The sequence below is a fragment of the Oncorhynchus mykiss genome, chromosome 7, assembly GCF_057628025.1.
Source record: "Oncorhynchus mykiss isolate SJ-2025 chromosome 7, ASM5762802v1, whole genome shotgun sequence".
NCBI classification, from domain to species: domain Eukaryota; kingdom Metazoa; phylum Chordata; class Actinopteri; order Salmoniformes; family Salmonidae; genus Oncorhynchus; species Oncorhynchus mykiss.
In genome coordinates, this window is record NC_143028.1 from 61285531 (window position 1) to 61298427 (window position 12897).

The 12897-nt window shown below is 43.1% G+C and overlaps 1 protein-coding gene across 14 annotated transcripts in view; it reads left to right on the top strand.

Annotated features, from left to right (window-relative positions):
• The window catches only part of LOC110529005 (CUGBP Elav-like family member 4), a 116392-nt gene that overhangs the window by 30621 nt on the left and 72874 nt on the right, over positions 1-12897 (top strand). For all 14 annotated transcript variants that reach the window (XM_036983885.2, XM_090241592.1, XM_090241596.1 and 11 more), the window contains exon 2: positions 356-438. In XM_036983885.2, the coding sequence (XP_036839780.1) occupies positions 356-438 (83 nt within the window). The remainder of the gene's footprint in view (positions 1-355; positions 439-12897) is intronic.

A 12897-nucleotide genomic window follows, 5' to 3' on the forward strand; every position in this document is an offset into this window, starting at 1 on the left:
CTGTAGAGTAAGTCGTTTTCGTAAGCAAAACTAAACGGTTGTCTTTAAAGCAAGAACACAGATCTGTGCACACAGATATATAATTATTTAGCTGCAGGCTTGCTGTGTGTGTATGTGTGTGTGTGTGTGTGTGTGTGTGTGTGTGTGTGTGTGTGTGTTTGTGGAGCTATCTCTCTCTCTCTCTCTCACTCTCTCTCTCTTCCTCTCATACTCAGGGGACAGATGTTTGTGTTGTTTTTGGCTTTTCTCTGTGATGGTTTTGAGTGGTCTCCTCCTCCAGTTGCTGTCTCAGTGTTTGTCCCAGTATGCTAACATTTCTTTACCATCTCTCTGCCCTCTCTGTCCTCTCTCTCAGGCTGTGCCTTCCTTACCTACTGTACCAGAGAGTCGGCCCTGAAAGCTCAGAATGCCCTCCACGAGCAGAAGACCCTGCCAGGGGTAAGATACCACCACAGTGTAATAGTCTTTGTACCCTATTCCCTATATAGTGTACTACTTCTGACCATAGCTAGTGCACTAAATTGGGAAGAGGGTGCCCATTTGCTCTATGTACTGTATGTCCCCTCAAACACCTTCTCATACAGCCAGGAGAATATATGGTAAACGAATGGTAAAATAATTATGTTTATAGAGACAATATCATTCTCATCGTCACTCAATGCCTAGGTTTACCTCCACTGTATTCACATCCTACCATACATTTGTCTGTACATTATGCCTTGAATCTATTCTACCGTGCCCAGAAACCTGCTCCTTTTACTCTCTGTTCCGAACGTACTAGACGACCAGTTCTTATAGCCTTTAAACGTACCCTTATCCTACTCCTCCTCTGCTCCTCTGGTGATGTAGAGGTTAATCCAGGCCCTGCAACGCCTAGCTCCACTCACATTTCCCAGGCGCTCTCATTTGTTGACTTCTGTAACCATAAAGGCCTTGGTTTCATGCATGTTAACATTAGAAGCCTCCTCCCTAAGTTTGTTTTATTCACTGCTTTAGCACATTCTGCCGACCCGGATGTTCGAACCGTGTCTGAATCCTGGATTAGGAAGAACAAAAATCCTGAAATATCCATCCCTAACTAGAACATTTTCAGACAAGATAGAATTTCCAAAGGGGGTGGAGTTGCAATCTACTGCATAGATAGCCTGCAGAGAACTGTCTTAATATCCAGGTCTGTACCCCAAAAATTTGAGCTTCTACTTTTAAAAATCCACCTCTCCAGAAACAAGTCTCTCCTCGTTGCTGCTTGCTATAGACCACTTTCTGCCCCAGCTGTGCCCTGGACACCATATGTGAATTGATTGCCCCCCATCTGTCTTCAGAGCTCATGCTGTTAGGTAACCTAAACTGGGACATGCTTAACACCCCGGCCATCCTACAATCTAAGCTTGATGCCCTCAATCTCACGCAAATGATCAATGAACCCACTAGGTACAACCTCAAATCCGTAAACACGGGCACCCTCATAGATATCATGCTAACCGACCTGCCCTCCAAATACACCTCTGCTGTCTACAACCAGGATCTCAGCGATCACTGCCTCATTGCCTGTGTCCATAATGGGTCTGCGGTCAAGCGACCACCCCTCATCACTGTCAAACGCTCCCTAAAACACTTCAGTGAGCAGGCCTTTCAAATCAACCTGGCCCGGGTATCCTGGAAGGATATTGACCTCATTCTGTCAGTAGACGATGCCTGGTTATTCTTTAAAAGTGCTTCCCTCACCATCTTAAATAAGAATGCCCCATTCAAAAAATGTAGAACCAGGAACATTTGGTTCACTCCAGGCCTGACTGCCCTTGACCAGCACAAAAACATCCTGTGGCGTACTGCATTAGCATCGAATAGCCCCCGTGATATGCAACTTTTCAGGGAAGTTAGGAACCAATATACACAGGCAGTTAGGAAAGCAAAGGCTAGCTTTTTCAAACAGAAATGTGCATCCTGTAACACAAACACCAAAATGTTTTGGGACACTGTAAAGACCATGGAGAAGAAGAGCACCTCCTCCCAGCTGCCCACTACACTGAGGCTAGGAAACACTGTCACCCCTGATTAATACACGATAATTGAGAATTTCAATAAGCATTTTTCTACGGCTGGCCGTGCTTTCCACCTGGCTACCCCGGTCAACAGCCCTGCACCCCCCGCAGCAACTTGCCCAAGCCTCCCCCATTTCTCCTTCACCCAAATCCAGATAGCTGATGTTCTGAAAGAGCTACAAAATCTGGACCCCTACAAATCAGCTGGGCTAGACAATCTGGACCCTCTCTTTCTAAAATTATCTGTCAAAATTGTTGCAACCCCTATTACTAGCCTTGTCAACCTCTCTTTCGTATCATCTGAGATCCCCAAAGATTGAAAAGCTGCCGCAGTCATCCCCCTCTTCAAAGGGGGAGATACTCTAGACCCAAACTGCTACAGACCTATTTCTATCCTTCCCTGCCATTCGAAGGTCTTCGAAAACCAAGTTAACAAACAGATCATCGACCATTTTGAAACCCACCGTACCTTCTCCGTTATGCAATCTGGTTTCCCGAGCTGGTCATGGGTGCACCTCAGCCACGCTCAAGGTCCTAAACGATATCATAACCGTCATCGATAAGAGACAATACTGTGCAGCTGTATTCATCGACCTGGCCAAGGCATTCGACACTGTCAATCACCACATTCTTATCGGCAGACTCATCAGCCTTGGTGTCTCAAATGACTGCCTCGCCTGGTTCACCAACTACTTCTCTGACAGAGTTCAGTGTGTCAAATCAGAGGGCCTGTCTCCATGGGGGTGCTACAGGATTAAATTCTCGGGCCAACTCTTTTCTCTGTATACATCAATGATGTTGCTCTTTCTGCTGGTGAGTCTCTGATCCACCTCTACGCAGACGACACCATTCTGTATACTTCTGGCCCTTCTTTGGACACTGTGTTAACAACCCTCCAGATGAGCTTCAATGCCATACAACACTCCTTCCGTGGCCCCCAACTGCTCTTAAATGCAAGTAAAAGTAAATGCATGCTCTTCAACCGATCGCTGCCCGCTCCCGCCCGCCCGTCCAGCATCCCTACTCTGGACAGTTCTGACTTAAAATATGTCGATAACTACAAATTCCTAGATGTCTGGTTAGACTGTAAACGCTCCTTCCAGACTCACATTAAGCATCTCCAATCCAAAATTAAATCTAGAATTGGCTTCCTATTTCACAACAAAGCATCCTTCACTCATGCTGCCAAACATACCCTCGTAAAACTGACTATACTACCGATCCTTGACTTTGGCATTGTCATTTACAAAATAGCCTCCAACACTGAATGCAGTCTATCACAATGCCATCCATTTTGTCAGCAAAGTCCCATCTACTACCCACCACTGCGACCTGTATGCTCTTCAAATTCTTTGCCAAACCCACTGGCTCAAGGTCATCTAAAAGTCTTTGCTAGGTAAAGCACCGCCTTATCTCAGGTCACTGGTCACCATAGCAGCACCCACCCGTAGCATGCGCTCCAGAAGGTACAGTTGAAGTCAGTAGTTTACATACACCTTAGCCAAATACATTTAAACTCAATTTTTCACAATTCCTGACATTTAATCCTAGTAGAAATTCCCTGTCTTAGGCCAGTTAGGATCACCACTTTATTTTAAGAATGTGAAATGTCAGAATAATAATAGAGAGAATGATTTATTTCAGCTTTTATTTCTTTCATCACATTCCCAATGAGTCAGAAGTTTACATACACTCAATTAGTATTTGGTAGCATTGCCTTTAAATTCTTTAACTTGAGTCAAACGTTTTGATAACTTTCCACAAGCTTCCCACAATAAGTTGGGTGAAATTTGGCCCATTCCTCCTGACAGAGCTGGTGTAACTGAGTCAGGTTTGTAGGCCTCCTTGCTCGCACACGCCTTTTCAATTCTGCACACAAATGTTCTATAAGATTGAGGTCAGGGCTTTCTGATGGCCATTCCAATACATTGGCTTTGTTGTCCTTAAGCCATTTTGCCACAACTTTGGAAGTATGCTTGGGGTCATTGTCCATTTGGAAGATCCTTTTGCAACCAAGTTTTAACTTCCTGACTGATGTCTTGAGATGTTGCTTCAATATATCCACATAATGTTCCTGCCTTATGATTCCATCTATTTTGTGAAGTGCACCAGACCCTCCTGCAGCAAAGCACTCCCACAACATGATGCTGCCACCCCTATGCTTCACGGTTGGGATGGTGTTCTTCGGCTTGCAAGCCTCCCCCTTTTTCCTCCAAACATAACGATGGTCATTATTGCCAAACAGTTCTATTTTTGTTTCATCAGACCAGAGGACATTTTCCAAAAAGTATAATCTTTGTCCCCATGTGCAGTTGCAAATCGTAGTCTGGCTTTTTTATGGCGGTTTTGAAGCTGTGGCTTCTTCCTTGCTGCGTGGCCTTTCAGATTATGTCGCTATAGGACTCGTTTTTCTGTGGATATATATACTTTTGTACCTGTTTCCTCCAGCATCTTCACAAAGTCCTTTGCTGTTGTCTGGGATTGATTTGCTCTTTTCGCACCAAAGTACGTTCATCTCTAGGAGACAGAACACGTCTCCTTCCTGAGCGGTATGACGGCTGCGTGGTCCCATGGTGTTTATACTTGCCTACTATTGTTTGTACAGATGAATGTGGTACCTTCAGGCATTGGACATTGCGCCCAAGGATGAACCAGACTTGTGGAGGTCTACAATTCTTTTCTGAGGTCTTGGCTGATTTCCTACGATTTTCCCACAATGTCAAGCAAAGAGGCACTGAGTTTTAAGGTAGGCCTTGAAATACATCCACAGGTACACCTCCAATTGACTCAAATGATGTCAATTAGCCTATCAGAAGCTTCTAAAGCCATGACATCATTTTCTGGAATTTCCAAGCTGTTTAAAGGCACAGTAAACTTAGTGTATGTAAACTTCTGATCCACTTGAATTGTGCTACAGTGAATTATAAGTGAAATAATCTGTCTGTAAACAATTGTTGGAAAAATTACTTGTGTCATGCACAAAGTAGATGTCCTAACTGACTTGCCAAAACTATAGTTTGTTAAGAAGACATTTGTGGAGTTTAAATGACTCCAACCTAAGTGTATGTAAACTTCCGACTTCAACTGTATATTTCACTGGTCACCCCCAAAGCCAATTCCTCCTTTGGCCCCCTTTCCTTCCAGTTCTCTGCTGCCAATGACTGAAACGAACTGAAAAAAATCACTGAAGCTGTAGACTCATATCTCCCTCAATAACCTTAAGCACCAGCTCGCAGAGCAGCTCACATATCACTGCACATGTACATAGCTCGTCTGTTAAATAGCCCATCCAACTACCTCGTCCCCATACTGTTATTTATTTATTTTGCTCCTTTGCACCCCAGTATCTCTACTTGCACATTCATCTTCTGCGCATATTTCACTCCAGTGTTTAATTGCTATATTGTAATTATCTCTCCACTATGGCCTATTTATTGCCTTACCTCCCTTATCCTACCTCATTTGCACACACTGTATATAGACTTTTTCTATTGTATTATTGACTCTATTTCTTTTATTCCATGTGTAACTCTGTGTTGTTGTTTGTGTCGCACTGCTTTGCTTTATCTTGGCCAGGTCGCAGTTGTAAATGAGAACTTGTTGTCAACTAGCCTACAGGGTTAAATAAAGGTGAAATAAAATGTAAAAACAATTAGAACAATATCAAATGATAAACCAATTCGACACCCATGCAGCTCGCCACCACACGTTTATTCTCAAATGTACCACACATTTGTATTTATTTCCTAACTTTCTGTTGACATACTGTATACACTACCACACATGCCCACACATGTCCCTTTTCACGTTTGTTCGCTTTCTTTCTCTCCATGCCTCAATCTCCTTCTTTCTCCCCCTCACCTCCCCTTTTCATTCTCCCTCTGACAGTCACACTAACCCACAAGAAGAAACCACACAGCATCACATCAGAGCCGGCCTATTTATAGCTGATGTGTGTGTGTGCATGCATGCATGTGCACGCGCGGGTCTGCGTGCGTGCGTACGTGTGTGTTGATTTGCCTGAGTTTTGATGCGTCTCTGTCAGGGCTCGCTCGGTTGGGTCTGTTCGTTTTTTAATGACGCCTCCAGGGAGGTTGACAGTCGCCGTGTTGAGCAGAAAGCCTTTGATGTGAATGATTATGACATCATAGACGTGCAGTGGGGAAGAGAGGAGGCGTGTGCTGCCTCTGCCGCTGTGGATCCCTCACTCTTTCTCTTATTTAATCCGCCCTTCCCTTCTTCCCACAGAGCAGGAATGGCATAGTCACACACAAAAAAATAAGAGAGATTAAATATTTGGCTTGAACGAGAAGGGGATTTTACATTCACATGGAATGTGTTTGCGTTGGAAGTTTTTGTCTTATTGAGTGTTGTACGTGGTACGGCATCTATGTTAGCAATAAAGGGCCCTTTTTCATGTAGCGATCCATACATTTTGAAAGCTTTAGCGACTAGACGAGACCAGCCCCCGTAGCGTTTGTCAAATAAATGTAACTGAAGTCACTACCCATCACCATCATTTAATAAGAAATGCTAATTAGTCAATCCCTAATCGGATCCGCCGATGATTGCTCAGATTTGTCGACTCATTGTGAATGTTAAGTAAACAGTTATAATTGTCTGGGACAGTCCAAGTATGAGCAGCCAATCTTAAAGAAGCAGACGAGTTTGGGAGATGCCTTCTATGAAGCCTTATAGAGGTAAAGACGGCAAAACGCATCAAATTAGTTCATTAGGGAAAGAACAGGGACTTGGCAGAGAGATGAGAAAGGCAGTGGGACATTTTATATGCTGCGTAATCTGCATTTGCTTCTTTTCTTTTTACCCAACTATCCCTCTCATCAATCTACACACAATAACCCATAATGACAAAGCAAAAACAGTTATTATATATTTTTTTGCAAATGTATAATAAATGTATATATGTACAAATTTATATATATATAAAAATCCCTTTTACATAAGTTTTCAGACCCTCTACTGAATACTTTCTTGAAGCACCCTTGGCAGCAATTACAGCCTCAAGTCTTCTTGGGTATGAGGCTACAAACCTGGCATACATGTATTTGGGGAGTTTCTCCCATTATTCTCTGCAGATTCTCTCAGGCTCTGTCAGGTTGGATAGGGAGTGTCGCTGCACAGCTATTTTCATGTCTCTCCAGAGATGTTTGATTGGGTTAATGTTTGGGCTTTGGTTGGGCCACTCAAGGACATTCAGAGACTTGTCCCGAAGCCACTCCTGCGTTGTCTTGGCTGTGTACTTAGGGTCGTTGTCCTGTTGGAATGTGAACTGTCACCCCCCCCCCCCCCCCCCCCCCCAGTCTGAGGTCCTGAGCACTCTGGAGCAGGTTTTAATCAAAGATCTCTCTGTACTTTGCTCCGTTCATCTTTCCCTCCATCTTGACTAGTTTCCCAGTCCATGCCGCTGAAAAACATCCCCACAGCATGATGCTGTCAGCACCATGCTTCACCGTAGCGATGGTGCGAGGTTTCCTCCAGACGTGATGCTTGGCATTCAGGCCAAAGAGTTCTTGGTTTCATCAGACCAGATAATCTTGTTTCTCATGGTCTAAAGAGTCCTTTAGTTGCCTTTTGGCAAACTCCAAGGCCTGTCATGTGCCTTTTACTGATGAGTGGCTTCCGTCTGGCCACTCTACCATAAACACTTGATTGGTGGAGTGCTGCAGAGATGGTTTTCCTTCTGGAAGGTTCTCCCATCTCCACAGAGGAACTCTGGAGCTTTGTCAGAGTGACCATCGGGTTCTTGGTCACCTCCCTGACCAAGGAACTTCTCCCCCGATTGCTCAGTTTGGCCGGGCCACCAGCTCTAGGAAGAGTCTTGGTGGTTCCAAACTTCTTCCATTTAAGAATGATGAAGGCCACTGTGTTTTTGGGGACATTCAATGCTACAGAAATGTTTGGGTCCCTTCCCCAGATCTGTGCCTCGACACAATCCTGTCTCGGAGCTCTACGAACAATTCCTTCGACCTCATGGCTTGGTTTTCGTGCTTACATGCACGGTCAACTATGGGTACTTATAAGGTGTGTTTCTCTCCAAATCATGTGAAATCAATTGAATTTACCACCGGTGGACTCCAATCAAGTTGTAGAAACCTCTCAAGGATGATCAGTGGAAACAGGATGCACCTGAGCTCTGAATACCTCTGTAAATAAGGTATTTCTGTTTTGTATTTTTTTTAAATGTGCAAAAATTTCTATAAACCTGTTTTCAGTTTTTCATTATGGGGTATTGTGTATAGATTGATAACAGAAAAAAAATCTTCAATCGATTTTAGAATAAGGCTGTAACGTAACAAACTGTGGAAAAAGTCAAGGGGTCTGAATACTTTCCAAATGCAGGGATACTCAAATCTGGAGCTTGATTTCCACTTCATTCTCGCCCTTTAGTCAGGGTTTGATTTAGACCCAGTGCACCAGGTGAATGCAGTTACCTACCAGGCAACAAAAAAAGTGAAACTGTGCTTGATTTGAGTATCTCTGACCTATTATTACAAGTGATAGTTCAACTTTTGGAAGTTTGATCTTATTTTCGACTTCCTAGCATGTTGACGTTTAGATGGATATCTAGCAATGTCCAGAATTTCCTGGCTAGCTTTTTTTGGAGAATGTAGCAATGCTAGTGTTAATGGATTGTATCAGTTAGTGGTGCATTCAACATTGTATATGTTATTTATTAACCCTTACCAGGTAAGTTGACTGAGAACACATTCCAACGACCTGCGGAATAGTTACAAGGGAGAGGAAGGGGATGAATGAGCCAATTGTATATTAGGGATGATAAGGTGGCCATGATGGTATGAGGGCCAGATTGGTAATTTGGTAATACAGTTCTTTGTGTGGAGTCAGCTAAACTACTAGTATGTATTTTAGTAGGATAAGATACTTCTTTGTTTTTATGTATCATAATCACAGTTGAAGTGACTGATTACTGATTGACATTGATTAGACTGTGTACTTGTGTATCACCACAGGTTTTCACAGCTGCTGGCACATTATCAGGTTCCCACCATTTACAAAGAAGAACTTATGCTGAGGTCAAACTAATGCCAGACATAAACTAAACATAAGAAATCTTGCATTAGATTATTTATTCAAAGTGTGCGTCTATGAAATAATTCACAGTGTAAATGACCTGTATAAAACAGGACCTGTCCCAATGTGTGCCTCTGGACGACATATTTATGATCCCCTCTCACGTTTCAGACTCATACAACAGCATGATGCATCAGAAAGCCTTTATTGATTTTGGCACAGGGCCTCCCTAGCAGGGAGGGGGGGGGGGGAACACGGGGCATGATCAGCCTGTACCTTGTTTGTAAACACCCACACACAAATACTCTCTCGCACTCATAAACACACATACACAAATACACACGTGTAAAGCCGTGAGCATTCAAACACGCACAGACAGACAGACAGACAGACAGACAGACAGACAGACAGACAGACACACACACACAAAAATCCGGTACCGATTGACTCATACTGTAATAGTTCAAACTGGGAGCCAGATGAAAATATTTAGAAGCTCGTGAATCAATGTGTCATTTCAGAGCCTGTTCATATACACACACACCCTTCTGCCATCCCTCTTTCCCTCTCTCCCTTACACCGGTTCAACACAGGGACAAAAAGAACTGAGGGAAAGGAAAGGAAAGGAAAGGAGAGATGGGTGATGGAGGGAGAGATAGAGAGAGAGAGAGAGGCGTCTCAGTACCACTGATTTTGTGTCTGTTTCTTTTTTCCCGAGGAGAGATAATGCCGGGTCCAGAAATCTATAGCATTGATTGGCTGCTCGACCCAGTTTCATGGCAGCTTTCTCAATAAGTCGCCTCATTGGTCAATAACTGCCTGGCTCTCTGGGTGAGGCAGGGGTTCGGTTCTGTGAGTGTGGGTGTTGGGAGAGAAGGGGGGTTAAGAGGGCGGGCCCGTCTGCACAAAGACCATGGATGCATCGCAAATGGCACCCTATTCCATATAATGTATAGTGCACTACTTTTAACCAGAGTCCATAGGTATAGCTTCAATAGAGGACATACACACACACCTCTGGAATATGTAACACCTTTAATTCCAATAATCCCAATGTAGACATTTTGCCCATAGCCATAATATGTTTTATCTGGGGGAGCAGAATGACAACATGGGGAGTGGAGGTGGAACAGTATCAGCCATGCCGTGGCTCGGGCAGCTTTTAATAATTGATGGTGTCCGAGGCCCCGGATTGAGGAGTAATTGCATTACAGGTCACTTCTCAATAGCAATTTGTGAAAGTTGTGGTGATGTGTGCCGGGTGGCGATCAATAGAGGCTGTCCAGGGATGTAGACACACCAGCGCTCTCTCTCTCTCCATCTCTGTCTGTGTCTTTCTCTCTCTCTCTCTCTCTCTCTTTCTCTCTCTCTCTCTCTCTCTCTCCTGTATATAGGAAGACAGACCGTACTGTGCTCTACTGTACAGTAATCTACTGTACTGTACTTTACTGTACTGTGCTTTACTATACTGTACTTTAACCTACTCTATTGTACTCTACTGTGCACTACACTGTACTTTACTGTACTGTGCTCTGTACTGTACTCGAGTTTACTCTACTTGAGTTTCTTACAATTTAAGAAATGGCCCATGGACTGTTGTTCTAGTGGTCTTGGTCTTGAGACCACTCAAGACCACATAAATTATGTCTTGAACTTGTCATGGTCTCAAATCACTGTGTCTGGGTCTGGATCTTGGAACCAGTGTCCTGGTATAAATATTGGTCTTGGCTCTTGAATATTAGTCTTTGGTTTGTAAACCATCATGGGTGGAAAGAGTACTGCATTTTCCTACTCAAGTAGAAGTACTGTTACTTTAATGACATTTTACTCAAGTCGAAGTAAAACTACTGGTGTAAACAACTACTCAAGTAAAAGTAAAAAGTCGCTAATTTAATAAGTACTCAGACTAAAAGTAACTTAGTTCCTTTTAAAATTAAAATAATGACCTAATTTCGCTAAGGTTACCTGAACGTTGTTACTCATGATCTTTTCAATTAAATACATTGACAAAGGAAGAGAGGACATCAATGTATAGTATGAACTAAGTTTTTATTGTTTAGGTACATACCAGTCAAAAGTTTGGACACACCTACCCATTCAAGGGTTTTTTGTCATCTACATTCTTAATTTACATTGTAGAATAATAATGAAGAAATCTAAACTATGAACTAACACTTATGGGATCATGTTGGAACCAAAAAGGTGTTAAACAAATCAAAATATATTTTATATTTGAGATTCTTCAAAGTAGCCACCCTTTGCCTTGATGACAGCTTTGCACACTATTGGCATTCTCTCAACCAGCTTCATGGGGTAGTCACCTGGAATGCATTTAAATTAACAGGTGTGCCTTGTTAAAAGTTAATTTGTGGAATTTCTTTCCTCCTTAATGCGTTTGAGCAAATCAGTTCTGTTGTGTCAAGGTAGGGGTGCTATACAGAAGATAGCCCTATTTGGCAATAGACCAAGTCCATAATGTGGCAAGAACAGCTCAAATAGCAAAGAGGAATGAAAGTCCTTCATTACTTTAAGACAAAAGGTCAGTCAATCCGGGAAATGTCAAGAACTTTGAAAGTTTCTTCAAGTGCAGTCGCAAAAACCATCAAGCGCTATGATGAAACTGGCTCTCATGAGGACCGCCACAGGAAAGGCAGACCCAGAGTTACCTCTGCTGCAGAGGATTAGTTCATTACAGTCAACTGCACCTCAGATTGCAGTCCAAATAAATGCTTCACAGAGTTCAAGTAACAGACACATCTCAACATCAACTGTTTAGAAGAGACTGCGTGAATCAGGTCTTCATGGTTGAATTGCTGCAAAGAAACCACTACTAAAGGAGACACCAATTAGAAGAAGAAACTTGCAATGGACAGTAGACCGGTGGAAATCTGTCCTTTGGTTTGATGAGTCCAAATTTGAGATTTTTGGTTCCAACCGCAGTGTCTTTGTGAGATGCAGAGTAGGTGAACAGATGATCTCTACATGTGTGGTTCCCACCGTGAAGCATGGAGGAGGTGTGATGGTGTGGGGGTTTTACTGGTGACAGTGTCAGTGATTTATTGAGAATTAAAGGCACACTTAACCAGCATGGTTACCACAGTGTTCTGCAGTGATACGTCATCCCATCTGGTTTGCGCTTAGTGGGACAATCATTTGTTTTTCAACAGGACAATACACACCTCCAGGCTGTGTAAGGGCCATTTGACCAAGAAGGAGAGTGATGTGAGTGCTGCATCAGATGACCTGGCCTGCACATTCACCTGACCTCAACTCAATTGAGATGGATTGGGTTGAGTTGGACCGCAGAGGAAGGAAAAGCAGCCAACACGTTCTCAGCATATGTGGGAACTCCTTCAAGACTGTTGGAAAATCATTACTCATCAAGCTGGTTGAGAGAATGCCAAGAGTGTGCAAAGCTGTCATCAAGGCAAAGGGTGGATACTTTGAAGAATCTCAAAATAAAATAAAACACAAACAATTATACGCATTCATGTCTTCATTGAACACACCGTGTAAACATTAACATTGCAGGGTAGAAAAAGTATGTGAACCCATGGATTTAATAACTGGTTGACCCTCCTTTGGCAGCAATAACCTCAACCAAACATGTTCTGTGGTCAGGATGAATTCTGGACCATTCCTCTTTACAAAACTGTTTGAGTTCAGCAATATTCTTGGGACTGCTCTCTTGAGGTCATGCCACAGCATTTCAATCGGGTTGAGGTCCTATTTTCTTTTGTTGAAGCCATTCTGTTGTTGATTTACTTCTGTTTTTTAGGTCGTTGTCCTGTTACATCATCCA